Raw genomic sequence first — 18,743 nt, 5'->3', positions numbered from 1 at the left:
AATTTTATTGTTTCTGTGTGAATAGAATATTTATCAAAATATATTATTTTCAGATAAATATTTATAAAACATAAAAATGCACCAAGTATAGATAGCAATGTTACAAAGAACACAAGTTTCCTACCAATATTGTTTCTAAATGCACAGGTTATCTAGTTTTATTCATACTTAAGGCTCCACCTTATCCTCTAGGGGCCTCTACTTAATAGGATATAAATAGCTGGTTCTAGAAATTTGATGCTACCTCTCACGATTCTTCATTGTTAAAAAGAGAGGGGTAGGTTTCTGGTAGAATCCGTAAAGGTGTGTGTTTTAAGGCTTAAAAACAGTAGTAGAACGATAATATTCACTAAATATGTGTATTTCTTATTGAAAAGAACTTTGGACAAAATTTTTTTTTAAAGAGTTAACATAAATTTTTATCGTTCTACTACTGTTATTAACTTATAACATATAACATTTACGGATTTTACCAGAAACCTACCCCTCTCTTTCTATGAGATTTAGAAGTTTCAATTATAAACAATGAAACCCTTTGATATTGGTGTAGAGGGTAAAAGACATAGACGAAAGATAGAAATTTGGTATAAGAAAAGACAAGAGTTCTACAGCTTTTTGTTTTGCTAAGCCTAAGCCCCCGTGCCAACTTCAAGGCTTGGTGTATCTATGACCCCCTCTTAAACTACCTAGTCTAATGCTCCCTTTCGAGCAGCAAAGTAAGGGGCAATGAACTTAAAAGGTCATATGGTACAAAAGACCTAATCATACAAAAAGGCCTAAATTAAATATAGAATAAATTCAAGGATTACAGCATCCATAAATCGGGAGGCGCTAACCCTGCGGGTGCTACTTAACATTACCTAACCCAACTTAAGTATGTAGGTACGATAGATATGGTCTTTTTGTATTCTATGTTTTTTCATAAAGATAAAAAATAATTTCCCGCCAGAATAAATTTCTGATTAGGTATTAGTAGGAGGAGTCCGCGTTGAGTAAATGGGAGATTTTGTTTAGCTAAATATTCAGAAACAAGAGTTAAAATATTGTTTGTATTTTAGGTTGATAATTGTATTAATGTCAGCAACGAACATTTACAGTGAACAAAGAGAAATCTGCAAAGGAATTTTGATTGTTGAATAAACTCATGAAAGGTACTTTAATTTCATTGTTTGCATTGGTTTTCACACTAAGTTTACACTCATCCTGTTGGAGATGATACATTATATTAATATACATTATCATAACAAAAGATTATTTTCGCGTATTTTCCATTAAGGCGAGTGATTTAAGACTTTAAAATAGGAGTAGAACTCTAAAATTTGGCATGGCAGTTGCTTTAATGGGGTGAAAAAAAACCCGCCAAATTTGTTATCATTTGAGACAAGCATCCATATAATATTTTCACCTTACATTTTTTTGGTAGAGTTGTGACATGTTTTTAATATTAAAATCCAAAAAAGTGTCCAGAGCAAATAAAAGGTCAACTTTATTAGAAAATAGTATGATTGTCTTTTATAATTCAATTTTTTTTTAATTTGGCGAGAAAAATCTAAATTGCGTGATATACCGGTTTTCGGAGGCGTCTTCACAGTTCTTTATTGTACAATATTAGAGCAACTGTCATGCCAAAAATTTTATAGTTATACTCCTGTTTTAAAGTCTTAGAGCATACAACTTTACGAAAAATACGCGGAAAACATTGATCCCTTTTTTTATTTTCTGTGGTTTTACTACTATTTTCTGTGAGTTAACTATTGTTTATGTTTTAGGTTAATAATTGAATCATTGTCATTCAGCAAACAGAGAGAAATCCATTAAACAGATCTACTTTGTATCACAAGGTATCTACAGGGGCGTCCAAGCAAGGGGGTAATTTGTTTTGTTTTTTTTTGGTGGGGGGGGGGGGTAAAATGGCGCATTTTTTTTTATCCCCCCTGGGGGTTAAATTTGCTTGGGGGGGTAATTACCCCTACCTGAAATCTGTTGGCAGGGGTAAATTCCCCCCCACCAAAAAAAAATTATTTACCTCCGGGTTAAAGTTTTTTGGGGGGGTAATTTAATAATGTAAAAAGGTACCTACCTAATTATGAAAAACTATTAAATATTTAGTAGTAAAAATGCGTGTGAAGCGCGCCAAAAATTTTTTGTTAAGGATTATTTATTTTGGGGGGTGGTATTTACCCCCCCCCCCAAAAAAAAAATTGTTTAAATGGTTGGGGTAAGAAAGGGGTAAATTTTACATGGGGGGTGGGGGTAAAATAAAAATAATTTTGGGGGTGCCCCCAAATTCGTTTGCGGGGGGTAATCACAACTCCCCCCCCCCCCTGGACGTCCTTGGGTATCTATTTAATTTAAAGCGTTGGAGGTTGTATGTATAAGCCATTTGAACCTCTGTGCACAATATAATTGTAGTCACAATTTTCTCTTTTAAAAGTTTTTTTTCAAAGAGATAGTTGCATGAAGTGCATATGCCGAATTTTACTTGGAGTAGTGAACCTTTACAGTTTTTTTCTTCTCAAATATGTCAAATAGTGGTTAGCCGCGAAGATAAACAAAAAAAAATAACCTTTTATTAGGCAGATTTTGTTTTACGTCTAATTTGTGTTCAGAAAATGATTGCATCATAATTTTGAATTATAATAAATGTCAAACAATTAGGCTAAATTGGTTGTTAAACTGATTTTGTAAAAACAAGACAGGCATATAAGATAAATCAACTTTTACTAACGGTTTTTTGTTTTACATGAAAAAACGACGTGGACAGATTTACAATATGATGATAATTCCCGCCAGAATCTGTATTCAGTATGATCCTCCTTTACAGAAACATTTCCTACCTCATCTTCTGATTATAAGTAGGAGGAGCCTTGATGAGCATCAGAATTATGTAAATAGGCGGAGATTTTGTTGCGCTTTAATTTTAATAAATATAACTATTGTTTATGATTTAGGTTGATAATTGTATCATTGTCAGTCAGTAACTAACATTCACAGTGACCACAGAGAGAAATCCATTATACAGAACTACGTTATATTATAAGGTATTTTTTGTTCTTTCCTACAAATATAGTTAGGCTAAGAATTGTTATCTGATCAATAAATGTATATGTTAAGATGTATAACTGGTAACTTTCTGGTTCAAGTGGTGGGGACATATTTAATCTGATAGCAAATGTCTATTTCCTCTTTTATAGCAACTTAGCTGTGTTATTATTCCCGATGCTATTGGCTGATATTCAAAGACTTAATTGAAAGTCGCAATAGGCTTTTTCTATATTTATAATCGACCCGTCCGTCCGTAACAGTCAGCTCTTTTCGTTAATTTGGACATGTTAGAATTGACCTATAATTTTCAAACTTTGCATGATAATTCCTATAACAGTTAGGTACAGTTTAGAAAGCTTAGCAACTCTATAATAGTTTCTAGAATGTCCGTACGTTTAGTTAAGTTGTGTTGAATTTTAACTTTTTTAACAACTAATTTTTTATGTGTTATAATTATCCTATTGATCTGATTTTTGGAATACTTATTCCTATTACAACAAGGTACAATGTTTTAAGGAAGCATCTCTATGATCAAGGTCTAAAAATGTAAGAATATCCTTAAAACAGTATCCTATAATTCTTAACAAACTTATAAATTGTTTTTAGACTTAAACATTTATATTTTAGTTATTAAATTCGTTTGTCCTATTATTTCAGAGCTTCGCTTTTATGAATGTTGTCATCCTTATTTTGTAAATAATTTGCTGCCCATTTCCGAATATCGCACCTACTTTATTATATATCACTTGATGTGATGGTCTGTATGTACTGCTATGATTCAAATTTTTATAAGAAATGTGCATCTTCTCATCTTTTATCAAAGATAGATTGCAAATTTTTCTTTGAGGTCCCCAAAGTTTTATAATAACGTTTTCTTATTTGTTTGCTTAACAACTTTGGGGACACTGGTGAATTTTGATTGGTTTATACATTAAGTTGAGTGTTAAATCGTTTCAACCACTAATTTTAATCTACAACAGGAGTAATTATGTGCATCATCATAGGGAATGTACATAAATTTATTGGCCATTGTCTTATCCCTTAAGATTGGCTGTTTTAGATGTTGTCATCACTGTTTTTATTCAAAATTTATTTCCAGTTCTATGTGAATGTATTATTTTTATTTACCGCAATAACTCATACACGTCCAGGGATGGGGGTAAAGGGGTGCTTACCCCAAACTTTAAAAATATTAGATTCTAACTCCGCCCATTTTTCATTGATTTTTTAGAACAATAGTAGTAGGAGGGGTTGTTTAATATTATTATAAACATCAATTATAAAAACTAAAACTAGGGAGCGGGGTTGGTTGGATTATAAAACCATATAAACTTCTGTACACAATTTATATAAATGCTGTCAATCCATGTTTGTCAGCTTCATTTTTATAAATGTTTTCATCCCTGTTTATTACTTTCTTTTTACAATTTTTAATAGCCAACCTTTCTTACATTTGTCTGTACATAAAATTATTTAGCTTGAATATAATTTTTATAATTTTCTTTGGTTGTCTGACAGGCTGTTTTTTCTTGCTTTGCTTCTATGGAAGCTGTCATCCTTGTTTCAGTTTGAACCTGAATGCTGTGTTTATTTAAAAATATCGGAAAACCAATTTTGTGTTTTTATTAACAAAACTAATATTTCAGGAGATTGAGAGAGGAAATACCAGCATGATTACATGTGATATTTGTTACAAGAATTTTACAAGGAGACATAACTTGGTAGTTCATATGAGGGTTCATACTGGAGAGAAACCATATTCATGTGATCAATGTGAAAAGACATTTGCACGGAAAGATAAGTTGATCTTTCATGAAAGAATCCATTCAGGAGAGACACCATACTCATGTGACCAATGTGGGAAGACTTTTACAACTAGTAGTACATTGACTGAACACAAAAGAATCCATACAGGTGAGAAACCATACTCTTGTGATCAATGTGAAAAGACTTTTACAAAAAATGGTAACTTGACTGTCCATAAAAGGATTCATACTGGAGAGAAACCATACTCATGTGATCAATGTGAAAAGTCTTTCTATGATAAAAGTGCTTTGATTAGACACAAAAGAATTCATACTGGAGATAAACCATTCTCATGTGATCAATGTGGAAAGACCTTTGCAAATAGTTGTAACTTGACTGTCCACAAAAGGATTCATACTGGTGAGAAGCCATACACATGTGATCTATGTAAAGAGACATTTCCACAAAAGGGTGATTTGTCTAAACATACAAGGATCCATACTGGAGATAAACCATATTCGTCTGATCAATGTGAAATGACATTTTATCAGAATAGTGGTCTGAGTAGACATAAAAGAATTCATAAAAAGTTATCCCCTGGACATTTAGAAATGATGAAAAGCTGTATTAATACAGTTCCAACTTCTGTATCTATAGGTTTAATGAAATGTGAAGAAGTTTATATCAAGGAAGAAATTAAAGAAGAAGAAATAGTTGATGAAGATCCTCTCTCTATCCAGATGAGAGCTGACAATATTAAAGAAAATATTAAACATGAAATAGAAGATCCTCTTTCTTGTCAACAGAATTATGATGAAGATAGAATTGATGATATTGATATTGATCATCATAAAATAGAAATATAAACCTTTAATTGTCATAAGATACAAATGTTTATATACAGAGACAGGATTAATGCTCAATTCATATAAAAATCTAAATCTTATTTTTCATCTTAAAAATTTTATTAATTTTTGTCACAAATCAAAACAACGTCCAAGCTTTTGTGTTTATTTCCATTAATATGTGAATATTTATTTTTTTTATTTTGTTTCTAAATTAGATATACTTACTTTACACTTGGTTTTACAGGATCTCCACATTAAATCTGTCTCTATTTTATTTCACTTACAACTTGCTGTTTAAATGTTTTTTTTACATAAGTAATTTTGTTGTTTTCCAGTTTAAATACAAATCATTTATCTTGTAGTGTAAATAAAATATTTGTCTAATGTAAATATATTATTTTCAGATGAATATATAAAAAACACAAAAATGCACAGAGTATAGATATCAATAAGAAAGAAGTTTTCTACTAATTTTGTTTACAAACACACAGGTTATTCACTTTTTATTACAAAAGGTTTCTGAGAGGAAATAGAGAGTGTCATATCTCTTAAGGTAGAGTAACAACTCCCTCCAAGGGAAAAATGTGATTATCCTTCCCTTAAAAAAATTTGAATAAGTATTTTCCCCAAAAAGTTTGTGCTATGTTTGAGCCCTTTGTAATTTGATTTAAATCAGATAAATTTTGACATTAATGTTTTTTTCCCAAACCCCCTACCACCAGAATTTAGGGTTATGCTTACCCCTTACTAAAATGTCAACTTAATTTCTCTCTACCTATTGAAGCTTGACCATTTATAATTAACAACATTAACAACATTTGTTTAGGTTGAATATACAAGTATTAACTATAACCTTCACAGTGAACAAATAAGAAAATCCATTGTACATTTTATTTTAAGGTATTAATATATAATTTTTTAAGATACCCTTTAATATTTTGTGAATTAACGTCATTACGCGACATAGTCAATTTAGATTCCATTTTGCAAAACAACATCTAGTTTTCAAAAAAATATATTTATTTCTTTCTCAGAACAATGTTTGTTCTTATAATTTCTTGATGCTTATTATGAAATAAACTAATATAAGATGTATGTATGTATGTAGCCTTGATTCTCTGAAGTTAGGATTCAGATGCACGAGGAGATTGGAGGTGAGAATCCTTTGGCCAATCCTAGATTGGTAAGCTTCGCGCACAGCTGAGTGTATTCTATGTTACATTACAAGCTGACCCGCAATTCTCGTGGAAGCTATTCAATTATTACATCACCCTGGCCTAGAGTTTTGGCAGGTGTTCCATATTAAGCCACCCTAATTAATGGCACTCTCATATGAATGAGGAGCATGGACGAGGGAAAGCACGATTACAGTTGCTTGATAGGTAGGATCCTAACTTCCTCCAAATCTCCCTCCTTACAACCTAAGGACATCACAGGGAAGGTTGCGTGATCATATTCTGACAAATTGCAACAGCATTTGTCATCCAAGTGCAATATCTATGAGGGACTTGAACTCGGATTTTCCCAACCACAGCGTAGTGCGCTAACCACTACTCTATGGGACACACTAATATAAGATAGCTTCCTACTTTGATTTCATATTTTATGTGCAAAGCAAATCTACAATATTCTTTTTTGTCAGACTGTAATATTTGGATTGTTTGAATATGACCAATTGACATATATATAATTAAAAACCTATTTATGTAATAATCTATAATACAAAGTAGAATGATGTCTGTCCGTCCGTCTGAAGCTTAAGATCTCAGTAACCACTAAACGGATTGGATTCTACTCTTCAGGGTATATACCTATTGGTCCTGTGGTGGTTTTAAGCTATTTTCTTGGGGGGTGGGACAGTCCCTACCCCCCAAAAATTTTAATGTTTTTTATGTTTTTATATATTTTTATAAATTTTTATATTTTTTTTATACTTTTTTATATTTTCTTTATATTTCAATTATTTTTCTTCTTTTTAGATTTCTTTTCTTCTTTTAAACTTTGTTTTATCAAATTCAAAAAGATTGTGAAAACTTCGTTCTCCTGTAGGGGCGAAGCCCCAAATAGGCTAATGGCAAAGAAAGTTTAAAAAACAGTAAAAAAAAGAAAAAATCCAAAGGTTTTAAATAGTATAAATCAATATAAAAAGTTATAAAATGTTATAAAGAGTTATAAAATGATATCAAGAGTTATAAAATGTTATAAAATACAGAAAATATCTTAAAAAAATGTAAAATAAATTTTTAAATTCTCCCCTGAACCTTTAGAAAAAAAGCCCCTAGTGAATAATAAACAATAATTTGCCGCCAAAATTTTTATTTAAATAGGTAACATCACAACCCTTTAACAAAAATAAGGGGGGGGGGGGAGTTTTGCCACTTTCGCGTAAACAGTGTGCTGTGGACTAGGTATTGATTTTAGATTATAGGTTATTTAGGATAAAAGTTTACTTTTGGGTATTAGTTCACGTATATTTAATCATTTTTTGAATAGGTCTCCAGGTTCAGGTGCTGCAGGCTGGAAGGTCGTTTCTGGACAGGTAAAAAAATTAAATTTTTTTTGTTTGAAGAGATAGAGAGCAACTTATAAAACAAAATATGCTTCTCTTTGAATTTTATTACCATATTTGAAGAAAAAATGACAATCGGCCTCCAGGTTCAGGTGCTGCAGGCCTCCAGGTCCACTCTGGACAGGTAAAAATTAAAAACATTTATTTGAAGAGTTAGAGGTACACTAATTTAACCAAATATGCATCTTTTTGGATGTTATTACCATATTTGAGAAAAAATTGACAATCGGCCTCCAGGTTCAGGTGCTACAGGCATCCAGGTACACTCTGGACAGGTAAAAATTAAAAACATTTATTTGAAGAGTTAGAGGTACACTTATTTAACCAAATATGCATCTTTTTGGATGTTATTACCATATTTGAGGAAAAAATTACAATCGGCCTCCAGGTTCAGGTGCTGCAGGCCTCCAGGTACACTCTGGACAGGTAAAAATTAAAATTTCTTATTTGAAGAGTTTGATGTACACTTATTTAACCAAATATGCATCTTTTTGGATGGTATTACCATATTTGAAGAAAAAATGACAATCGGCCTCCAGGTTCAGGTGCTGCAGGCCTCCAGGTACACTCTGGACAGGTAGAAATTAAAATTTCTTATTTGAAGAGTTAGAGGTACACTTATAAAACAAAATATGCATCTTTTTGGATGTTATTACCATATTTGAAGGTAAATTGACAATCGTCCTCCAGGTTTAGGTGCTGCAGGCCTCCAGGTACACTCTGGACAGGTAAAAATTTAAATTTCTTATTTAAAGAGTTAGAGATACACTTATTAAACCAAATATGCAACTTTTTGGATGTTATTACCATATTTGAAGGTAAATTGACAATCAGCCTCCAGGTTCAGGTGCTGCAGGCCTCCAGGTACACTCTGGACAGGCAGTTATAATATTTTTTGATACTTTTGATTTGGACACCTTACCTGGATCCTGGTGACCACTGATGACTGCTTGTGGCCTCTGGCAAGGTAAATTCCAATAAAGGTAATATTTGATATTAGAGGAAAGGTTTCTAAATAGAAAATTATTAAAATGTAATAATATGACAAAATTTATTAAGCAAGTCTTCTATTTTTGTTCCAGGCAGGCTCTAGGTAGCCTCCAGGAGCCTGCTGGACAGGTTTTAAAAATCAATTTTATAATTTGTTTTATTTAGATGAAAGGTTTGAGTTGTGCTCCAGATAGGGCCAAGGTGGCCTCCAGGAGCCAGCTAGATAGATCTGTATTTATTACTTTTTGTTTATGTATGGTTTTCCACACATAACCAAATATAATTCTGTCTAAGATATAATATTACAGATACTCAGAATGGGGAATGCAATTTCAATAGGATTCAGATTATAAAGTATAGATGCTAGTGAAATAATTTTAAAATTACTACTGAAAGAGGTTAATTTTATCCAGATGTCATCCTTAGCTACAGATTCTCCATCCAGGTTAGTAAAATATAAAGAAATTCTTAGATTGTATATTCAATCCACGTCTAAAGAAAAAGGCAGGAATGCCTGACACTTTCTGGCAAAAATTGTATTTATTTTTATATTCTATATTTGTTAAAAGTTCCTCTGATATTCTAAATGGCCGACTGTTTGTCTGTGCATATGTAAGAAATATTATGGAATAAATGTAAATTTCTTGGCAACTAGGTACTCAAGATAATATGCTTACTTTTTTTTAGTTGGAAATTCCCTATGCCAATAAGCATTTTCTTGGTCTGTTGGTCTATCAACAATGTCATGACGTCTAAAGACTTCAAAGGAAAATGTGATTTTGTTTTAATATATTCTAAAAAGATCTCAAAAATCTTTAATTTCTTTTTAGAAACCATTCCTATCAATTCAAAAATAACCATTTAGGATTTTTTAACTGGCTACCAACAACCAGCAGTCAACAGGATCCAGGTAAGGTGTCCAAATCAAAAAGTATTAAAAGATATTTTAACTGCCTGTCCAGAGTTGACCTGGAGGCCTCCAGTACCTGAACCTGGAGGCTGATTGTCAATTTATCTTCAAATATGATAATAACATCCAAAAGCACGCATATTTGGATTAATAAGTGTACCTCTAACTCTTCAAATAAGAAATTTTAATTTTTACCTGTCCAGAGTGTACCTGGAGGCATGCAGCACCTGAAACTAGAGTCCAATTTGAATTTTTTCTGTAAATATGATAATAACATCCAAAAAGATGCATATTTGGTTTTAGAAGTGTACCTGTAACCCTTTAAATAAATTTTTTTAATTTTTACCTTTCTAGAATGGATCTGGAGGCCTGCAGCACCTGTACCTGGAGGCCGAATATCAATTTACCTTCAAATATGATAATAACATCCAAAAATACGCATATTTGGTTTAATAAGTTTACCTCTAACTCTTTAAATAATTTTTTTAACTGCCTGTCCAGAATGTACCTGGAGGCATGCAGCACCTGAACCTGGAGGCCGATTGTCAATTTACCTTCAAATATGGTAATAACATCCAAAAAGATGCATATATTGTTTTATAAGTGTACCTCTAACTCTTCAAATAAGAAATTTTAATTTTTACCTGTCCAGAATGTACCTGGAGGCCTGCAGCACCTGAACCTGGAGGCCGATTGTCATTTTTTCTTCAAATATGGTAATAACATCCAAAAAGATGCATATTTGGTTAAATAAGTGTACATCTAACTCTTCAAATAAGAAATTTTAATTTCTACCTGTCCAGAGTGTACCTGGAGGCCTGCAGCACCTGAACCTGGAGGCCGATCTTAAATTTTTCTGCAAATATGATAATAACATCCATAAAGATGCATATTTGGTTAAATAAGTGTACCTCTAACTCTTCAAATAAGAAAACTTAATTTTTACCTGTCCAGAGTGTACCTGGAGGCCTGCAGCACCTGAACCTGGAGGCCGATTGTCATTTTTTCTTCTAATATGGTAATAACATTCAAAAAGATGCATATTTGGTTTAATAAGTGTATCTCTAACTCTTCAAATAATTTTTTTTAATTTTTACCTGTCCAGAGTGTACCTGGAGGCCTGCAGCACCTGAACCTGGAGGCCGAATTTAATTTTTTCTGCAGATATGTTAATAACATTCAAAAAGAAGCATATTTTGTTTTATAAGTTGCTCTCTAACTCTTCAAACAAAAAATTTTAATTTTTTTACCTGTCCAGAAACGACCTTCCAGCCTGCAGCACCTGAACCTGGAGACCTATTCAAAAAATGATTAAATATACGTGAACTAATACCTAAAAGTAAACTTTTATCCTAAATAACCTATAATCTAAAATCAATACCTAGTCCACAGCACACTGTTTACGCGAAAGTGGCAAAACTTCCTCCCCCCTTGCTTGTCCAGTTTCTGATTAAACGTGGGAGGAATCCGCGTTAAGCATCATTATTAAGTAAATGGACGGAGATTTTGTGCAGTTTTATTAATAAACAAGAGTTAAATATTGTTTATATTTTAGGTTGATAATTGAATCAACGTCAGTCAGCAACTAACATTCACAATGAACGGAGAGAAATCTGCAGAGGAATTTTTATTGTGGAATAAACTCATGAAAGGTGCTTTAATTTATTTTCATATTTTATGTGTGGAGCAAATCTATAATATTGTTGGCTGTTGTATTGGTCTATAGGTACACAATCAGATTACATTTGTTCTGTTTTAGCCTCTATAATCCCTATACTAAAGTAACAGGATGTCTGTGTGTTTGTACCAAAGGATCTCGCTAACCGCTGAACCGATCGGGTTCTCCTTAACAGGGTAGCTTCTAATAGGTCCCGGGAAGGTTTATAACTACCCTCCCAAGAGAAATCGCCCATAGAAAAAAATTACCCCTCCCGAAAAAGAGACTTGAACAAAACATAAACCAATTATTTCTCTAATAAGATATTTTAAATAAAAAAACATTCAAAGTGCCAATAGAGGCCTCTAGGGGCGTAGCCGCTAGTACATAAATATAATAACATAACATAACATATTTACATTTAAAAACCTACTTATGTAATAATGAATAATAAACAATAATTTGCCGCCAGAATTTTTGTTTAAATAATATCACCACCCTTTAACAAAAGTATTTAATTGTCCAGTTTCTAAATAAAAGTGGGAGGAGACCAAGTTTAGCATCATTTTTAAGCAAATGGGCGGAGATTTTGTGCAGTTTTATTTTAATAAACAAGAGTTAAATATTGTTTATATTTTAGGTTGATAATTGAATCATTGTCAGTCAGTAACTAACTTACACAGTGAACAGAGAGAAATCCATTATACAGATCTATTTTATATTATAAGGTATTTTTATATTATTTATGCCTTATGGCATTTCTCCAGACTCATTCTCTAATGCTATTCAATGCTGATGTTTAAAAGCGAAGCTTTTCTAAAAAAAAAGGTCGGTCCGTCCGTACCTCTGTCCGGAATAATAAGCTCTTTTCATTATTTTAATCATGTTAGAATTGTTCTTTCAATATCAAACTTGGTATGATGATTCCTGTAGTAGTTAGGTACGATTCAGAAAGCGTAGCAGCTATATAATCATTTTAAAAAATTTATGTTTCATCATAATCCTATTCATTGGATTTTTTGGAATACTGATTCCTGTTACAACTAAGTACAATGTTAGAAGAAAGCATCTCTATAATCAAGTTCTTATCTTGTAATTAAGCAGCTTTGCAACAAATTTAGACATATACATTTATATTCTGATTATACAGTTCTGACACTTGTTTTAATGTTTGTTTGTCCTACCATTTTAGAGTTATGCGGTTATGGATGTTGTCATTCTTGTTTTGTATATAATTTGCACCTACTCTATATCACATGATGCGTTGGTCTGTCTGTACTGTTCTGTTTCAAATTTTTATAAGAAATATGCCCCCAAAGTTTCACAATAAAGTTTTCTTAATCGTTTGCTTAACAACTTTGGGGACACTAGTGAATTTTGATTGGTTGATTCATTAAGTTGAGTGTTCAATCGTTTCAACCAAAAATTTTTATTTACAGAAGGGGTAATTTTGTGCATCATCATAGGGAATGTACATCAATTTATTGGCCACTGTCCCTTTAGAAACCTGGATTTTTCTGCTAGTCTGGTTTATTTGAGCTTGGCTTTTATAGATGTTGTCATCAATGTTTTTCTTCTATGATAACAATTTATTTACAGTTCTATATGAATTCATTTTTTTATATTTACTCCCCTGTCTCAAATATTAAATTCTAACTCCGCCCATTTATCATTGATTTAAGACAATTATCGTAGGAGGAGTTGCTAAATATTATAAACAATGATTATAAAAACTAAATCTGGGGAAAAGGGGGGCGGGGGTGGTTGGGTTATAAAACCATATCAACCTCTGTACACAAATATAAATGCTGTCATTCCATGTTTATTATCTTTGCTTTTATTAATGTTTTCATCCTTGTTTATTACTTTCTTTCTACAACTTTTAATAGCAAAGCTTTTTTTACATTTGTCTGTATATACATATATAACACTAGCTTTTAGCGTAAATTTAGGCATATCATAATTGTTCTGATAATTCCTTTAACAATAAGGTACAACAAAGAAATAAAATGTATCTGTAAATTTGTTACTAAAAAGGTTGTTTTTTCTTTTAAAATTATTTAGCTTTATTGACAACAACTTGGATGAACTATATTTTGTGTTTTAATTAATAAAAATATTATTTTAGGAGATTTAGAGAAGATAAACCAGCATGAATGCCTGTGATATTTGTAATAAGAATTTTACAAAGAAATCTCACTTGATTGATCATAGGAGGGTTCATACGGGTGAGAAACCATTCTTCTGTGATCAATGTGAAAAGACATTTACACGTAGTAGTCACTTGACTCGGCACAAAAGATTTCATACAGGTGAAAAACCATACTCATGTGATCAATGTGAAAAGACTTTTTCTCAGAATAGTGCTTTGACTTTACATAAAAGACTACATACTGGTGAAAAGCCATACTCATGTGATCAATGTAAAAAGACATTTTCTCAAATTAGTAATTTGACTGTACATAAAAGGAACCATACAGGTGAAAAGCCATTCTCATGTGATCAATGTAAAAAGACATTTACATCTGGTGGTGACTTGACTAAACACAAAATGATCCATACTGGTGAGAAGCCATACAAATGTGATCTATGTTTAAAGACATTCAAACGAAGGGGTGAATTGACTCTCCATGAAAGAATCCATACAGGAGAGAAACCATACTCATGTGATCAATGTGATAAGACATTTAAAACAAGTGGTGAATTGACTGTCCATAGGAGGGTTCATACGGGTGAGAAACCATATTCGTGTGATCGTTGTGAAAAGACTTTCTCTCAGAATAGTGCTTTGATTCGACACAAAAGGATTCATACTGGGGAGAAGCCATACTCTTGTAAACTTTGTGACAAACATTATACCTTTAGTTCAGAGTTAACAAGACATAAAAAATCCCCTGGACATTTAGAAATTATGAAAGCCTGTAATAATACAGTTCCAACTTCTGTATCTATTAGTTTCATTAAAAGTGAAGAAGTTGATGTTAAAGAAGAAATTAAAGAAGAAGAAATATTTGATGAAGATCCTCTCTCTATCCAGATGAGAGCTGACAATATTGAGGAAAATATTAAACAAGAAAAAGAAGATCCTCTTTCTTGTCAACAGAATTATGAAAAAGATAGAATTGATATTGTTCATCATAAAATAGAAATATAGAAGATACAAATGCTTATTATTAATTTTTGTCAACGTCTAAGATACTGTGTTTATTTTAATTAGTGTGTAAATATTTAATTTTTCTATGGCGTTTCTAAATTGTAAATATACTTACTTTACACTTGGTTTTACATTATCTCCACATTAAACCTGTCTCCATTTTATTTCACATACAACTTTCTGTTTTAATGATTTTTTTACATGATTGATATTATTGTTTTCCAGTATAAAGACACATCATTAATTTTTTTATTTATCTTGTAGTGTAAATAAAATATTTGTTTAATGTATATATATTATTTTCAGATTAATTTATAACAAATAAAAATGCACACTCACAGCGTATAGATGTCAAAAAGAAAAAAGTTTTAAAGTAATTTTATTTACAAAAACACATGTTATTCTTTTTTAATAATCTTGACATGCGTATGTTGGTACGTCCGTTCCAATGTCTAGATGTAAGTTAGGAAAAGTTTCTTTACTTTGGCTATAGTAGAAATAAGGGATGGATCTTTTAGTTTTAAAATCTTCTAACCAATCTATGGCACTATGAACGTCAACATCCTGTTATTGGTATGTCCGTCTAAGTGAGTAAGCAAAAAAAAATCTTAACTGTAATTACAGTAGGGCCAGAACAATGATTCTTTTAGTTTTAAAATCATCTAACCAAGCCTAATCAAACCAGGACACTACAACTGTCCGCCTTCTGCTATTCGTATGTTCATCAGTCCATCTAATACCCTATAATTCGAATTGTCCGTATGTCCGTCTGAAGCATTTTGAGGAAACGTGAATTTCTTGTCTCCTATAAAGGCTGAAACTTCTTGTCAACATTCTCATCAATATGAAGCTTAATTAAGTATAAAATATCCAAGGCTGTCAAACTGCTCTTAGACAAAATTTTACCTACTTTTATACATTTTTTTCTGTTATTGTTTTCTGTTTCGTTTGTCCTACCGTTTCAGAGCTTTGCTTTATTGATGCACCAATCGGAATGCATTTATAATAGTCCCCAAAGTTGTTGGTCAAAAGCATAAGAAAACGTAATTATAAAACCTTGAGGACTAGCGTAATTATCAGCTCAATGTCTCCTCCCTCCCTGAATTTGCCGCCATTATTTTTATTAAAAATAACACCATATCATATTTGCTTGTTCAGTTTCTCTTTAAAAGTGGGAGGAGTCCGCGTTGAGCATTATATTTAAGTAAATGGGCGGAGACTTTATTTTATATAACAAGTGTTAACTGTGTTTATGATTTAGGTTTATAATTGAATCAACAACAGTCAGCAAGTAACAATCACTGTAAACAGTATCTCCACATTAATCCTGTCTCCATTATATTTTAATGTTTATAAATGATTCTTTACATGAATGCTATTTTTTTTTTTTTGTATAAAGACAGATCATTAATTTGTTTATTTATCTCTTAGTGTAAATAAAATAATTGTCTAATGTAAATATATTATTTTCAGATTTATTTAAAACAAATAAAAATGTACAGAGTATAGATATTTAATAAGAAAGAAGTTTTCTACAAATTTTGTTTACAAACACACAGGTTATTCACTTTTTTATTACTAAAGGTTTTACCCCGAGAGGAAATAAAGAGGGTCATATCTCTTAGGTAGAGTGACAACTTAATGGTGTTATTTTCTTATTTGTGGCCAATGCTAAACTTTCCTGATTATTGTAGGCGAGCTGTTTGCAAGATCTTTGTCTATATTTATATTTATAAAGAAAGTGCTGTAAATATTCGCCAATAATAAAAATGATATGCTTGTCAAGGAGCTCCAACCCTTTTTTTGGTGGGGGGGGGGGGGGTATTTTATCATTATTTGGTTAAATGACGCATCAAAAAGTTTTACCTCTCTAGTAAGCTGTAACTTTTTTGTAAAAACCAAGGGCTTTTAACCATAGTGAGAATTAAGTTAAGGATTTAGTTTGGGGAGGGTGGATAAAATCTAATTCCAGATATTGTAGAGTTCTTCTTGGCGTGGTGGGGGGGGGGGGGGGGGAGGAGTTTTACTCCTTAACTAACTTACATATAATATCCATTCAATTTAGATGACAATTTTTCATGTCACTTTTATTAATCCAAATCTTTCATTGAACCTATCCAAGTTTCTCATTTATCTAAACAATAATTTGCCCGAATTTTCTTTAAAATAACTCCACACCCTTTATAAAAAACATTTGCTTGTCCAGTTTCTGATTAAAAAAGGGAGGAGTCCGCGTTGAGCATCTTGATTGAGTAAATGGGCGGAGATTTTGTGCAGTTTTATTTTAATAAAACAAAAGTTAACTATTGTTTATATTTTAGGTTGATAATTGAATCAATGTCAGTCAGCAACTAACATTCATAGTGAACAGAGAGAAATCCATTAAACAGATCTACTTTATATTATAAGGTATTTATATTTTTTGTACTTTAAATTATTACTTCAGAAGGAGTTGGGGTTAGATGTGTTATCTGATCAATATGAAAATCTATATATCATTATCCCTATGTAAATCATACATCTGTCATTATTTTAAAGTAGTGGAGGAAATCTGAATTCTCGGCTGCTATTTAAGATAGACTTTTTTTAAATTCCCCATTCTAATGAGCATCAACTATTTAATTTTCATGCTCTGTCTGTAATGCTCTGGTTATATTAGATTTATGGAGAATTTGGTTTGTGATGATAGGGAATCTCAAACCCACTCTCTTATGCTACTCAATGCTAATTTTTTAAAACAAAGCTTTTCTATAATTAGAGTAAGTCAGTCTGGAGCGATTAGTTCTTTTTGATTAATTTAGAAATGTCCTATCTATTTCAAACTTGGCATGGTGATTCATGTAGTAGTTAGGTACAATTTAGAAATCGCAGCAACTTGATAATCGTTACCAGAATGTCCATACATGTTATAAGGAAGCATTTCTATAATCAACTTCTAAAAATATGTATCTCGTAATTAAGCAGTTTCAGGATTCTTCTGTGTTAAAGTTTGTTTGTCCTACCGTTTCAGAGCTTTACTTTTATGGATGTTGTCATCCTTGTTTTGCTGTCAATTTCATAATTTCGCACCTACTCGATATATATCTCCTGATGTGTTGGTTTGTCTGTACTGCTTTGTTTCATATTTTTGTAAGAAATATGCATCTTTTCAGCTTTTATCAAAGATAGATTACTAAAGTTTTGTGTGATTTTTCTGACATTCTGTTTTGTTGACGTTGTTTTATAGATGTTGTCACCAATGTATTTCTTCTATAATTACAATTTATTTCCAGTTCCATGTGAATGTATTTATTTATATTTACCACCCTAACTCCTATACGTCCTGGGATGGGGGTAAAGGGGTGTTTCCTCCAAACTTTGAAATCCCTCATTTTACTCCCCTGCCTCAAATATTAAATTCTAACTCCGCCCATTTATCATTAATTTAGAACAATTAAAGTAGGAGGAGTTGCTAAAACTATTATAAAAACTAAAACTAATGAGAGGTGGCGGGGGGTGGTTAGGTCATATAACCATATCAACCTCTGTACACAAATATAAATGCTATCATTCCATGTTTGTCAGCTTCGCTTTTTTACAAATGTTGTCATCCTTGTTTATTACTTACTTCTACAATTTTAAAATTGAAGCTTTCTTACATTTGTCTGTACGTCTATAACAGTAGCTCTTATCATAAATTTAGGCATGTCATAATTGTTTTGATGATTCCTTTTACAATAAGGTACAACAAAGAAAGTAAAAGTATCTGTAAAATTGTTACTAAAAAGGTTGTTTGTTCTTTTTAAATTATTTAGCTTTATTGACAACAACTTGAATGTGACTTT

General features: G+C 31.8%; 1 protein-coding gene and 1 long non-coding RNA gene across 2 annotated transcripts; both read left to right on the top strand.

The window, feature by feature from the left end:
- Positions 1–51: 51 nt before the first annotated feature.
- On the top strand, positions 52–5,757 carry LOC145321523 (uncharacterized). The gene is made up of 5 exons (XR_013880273.1): positions 52–147; positions 1,059–1,151; positions 1,770–1,841; positions 2,952–3,041; positions 4,692–5,757. It is a non-coding gene; the product is annotated as an uncharacterized LOC145321523 (long non-coding RNA).
- Positions 5,758–6,041: 284 nt separating this feature from the next.
- LOC145321521 (uncharacterized) lies at positions 6,042–14,997 on the top strand. Its single transcript, XM_080162929.1, has 5 exons — positions 6,042–6,130; positions 6,466–6,539; positions 11,664–11,760; positions 12,406–12,493; positions 13,894–14,997. The coding sequence occupies exon 5, from the start codon at positions 13,918–13,920 to the stop codon at positions 14,917–14,919; it is 1,002 nt and encodes a 333-aa protein (XP_080019055.1). The 5' UTR covers positions 6,042–6,130; positions 6,466–6,539; positions 11,664–11,760; positions 12,406–12,493; positions 13,894–13,917; the 3' UTR covers positions 14,920–14,997.
- The last annotated feature ends 3,746 nt before the right edge of the window (positions 14,998–18,743 follow it).

This window comes from Acartia tonsa, chromosome 6 (genome assembly GCF_053477335.1).
Source record: "Acartia tonsa isolate MP-2025a chromosome 6, ASM5347733v1, whole genome shotgun sequence".
NCBI lineage: Eukaryota > Metazoa > Arthropoda > Copepoda > Calanoida > Acartiidae > Acartia > Acartia tonsa.
The sequence above is the reverse complement of the archived record's forward strand: the minus strand, read 5'-3'. Positions and strand labels throughout refer to the sequence as shown.

Coding starts and splice junctions, on each gene's coding strand:
- LOC145321521 (XM_080162929.1), top strand. CDS start 13,918: ATGAATGCCTGTGATATTTGTAATAAGAATTTTACAAAGAAATCTCAC.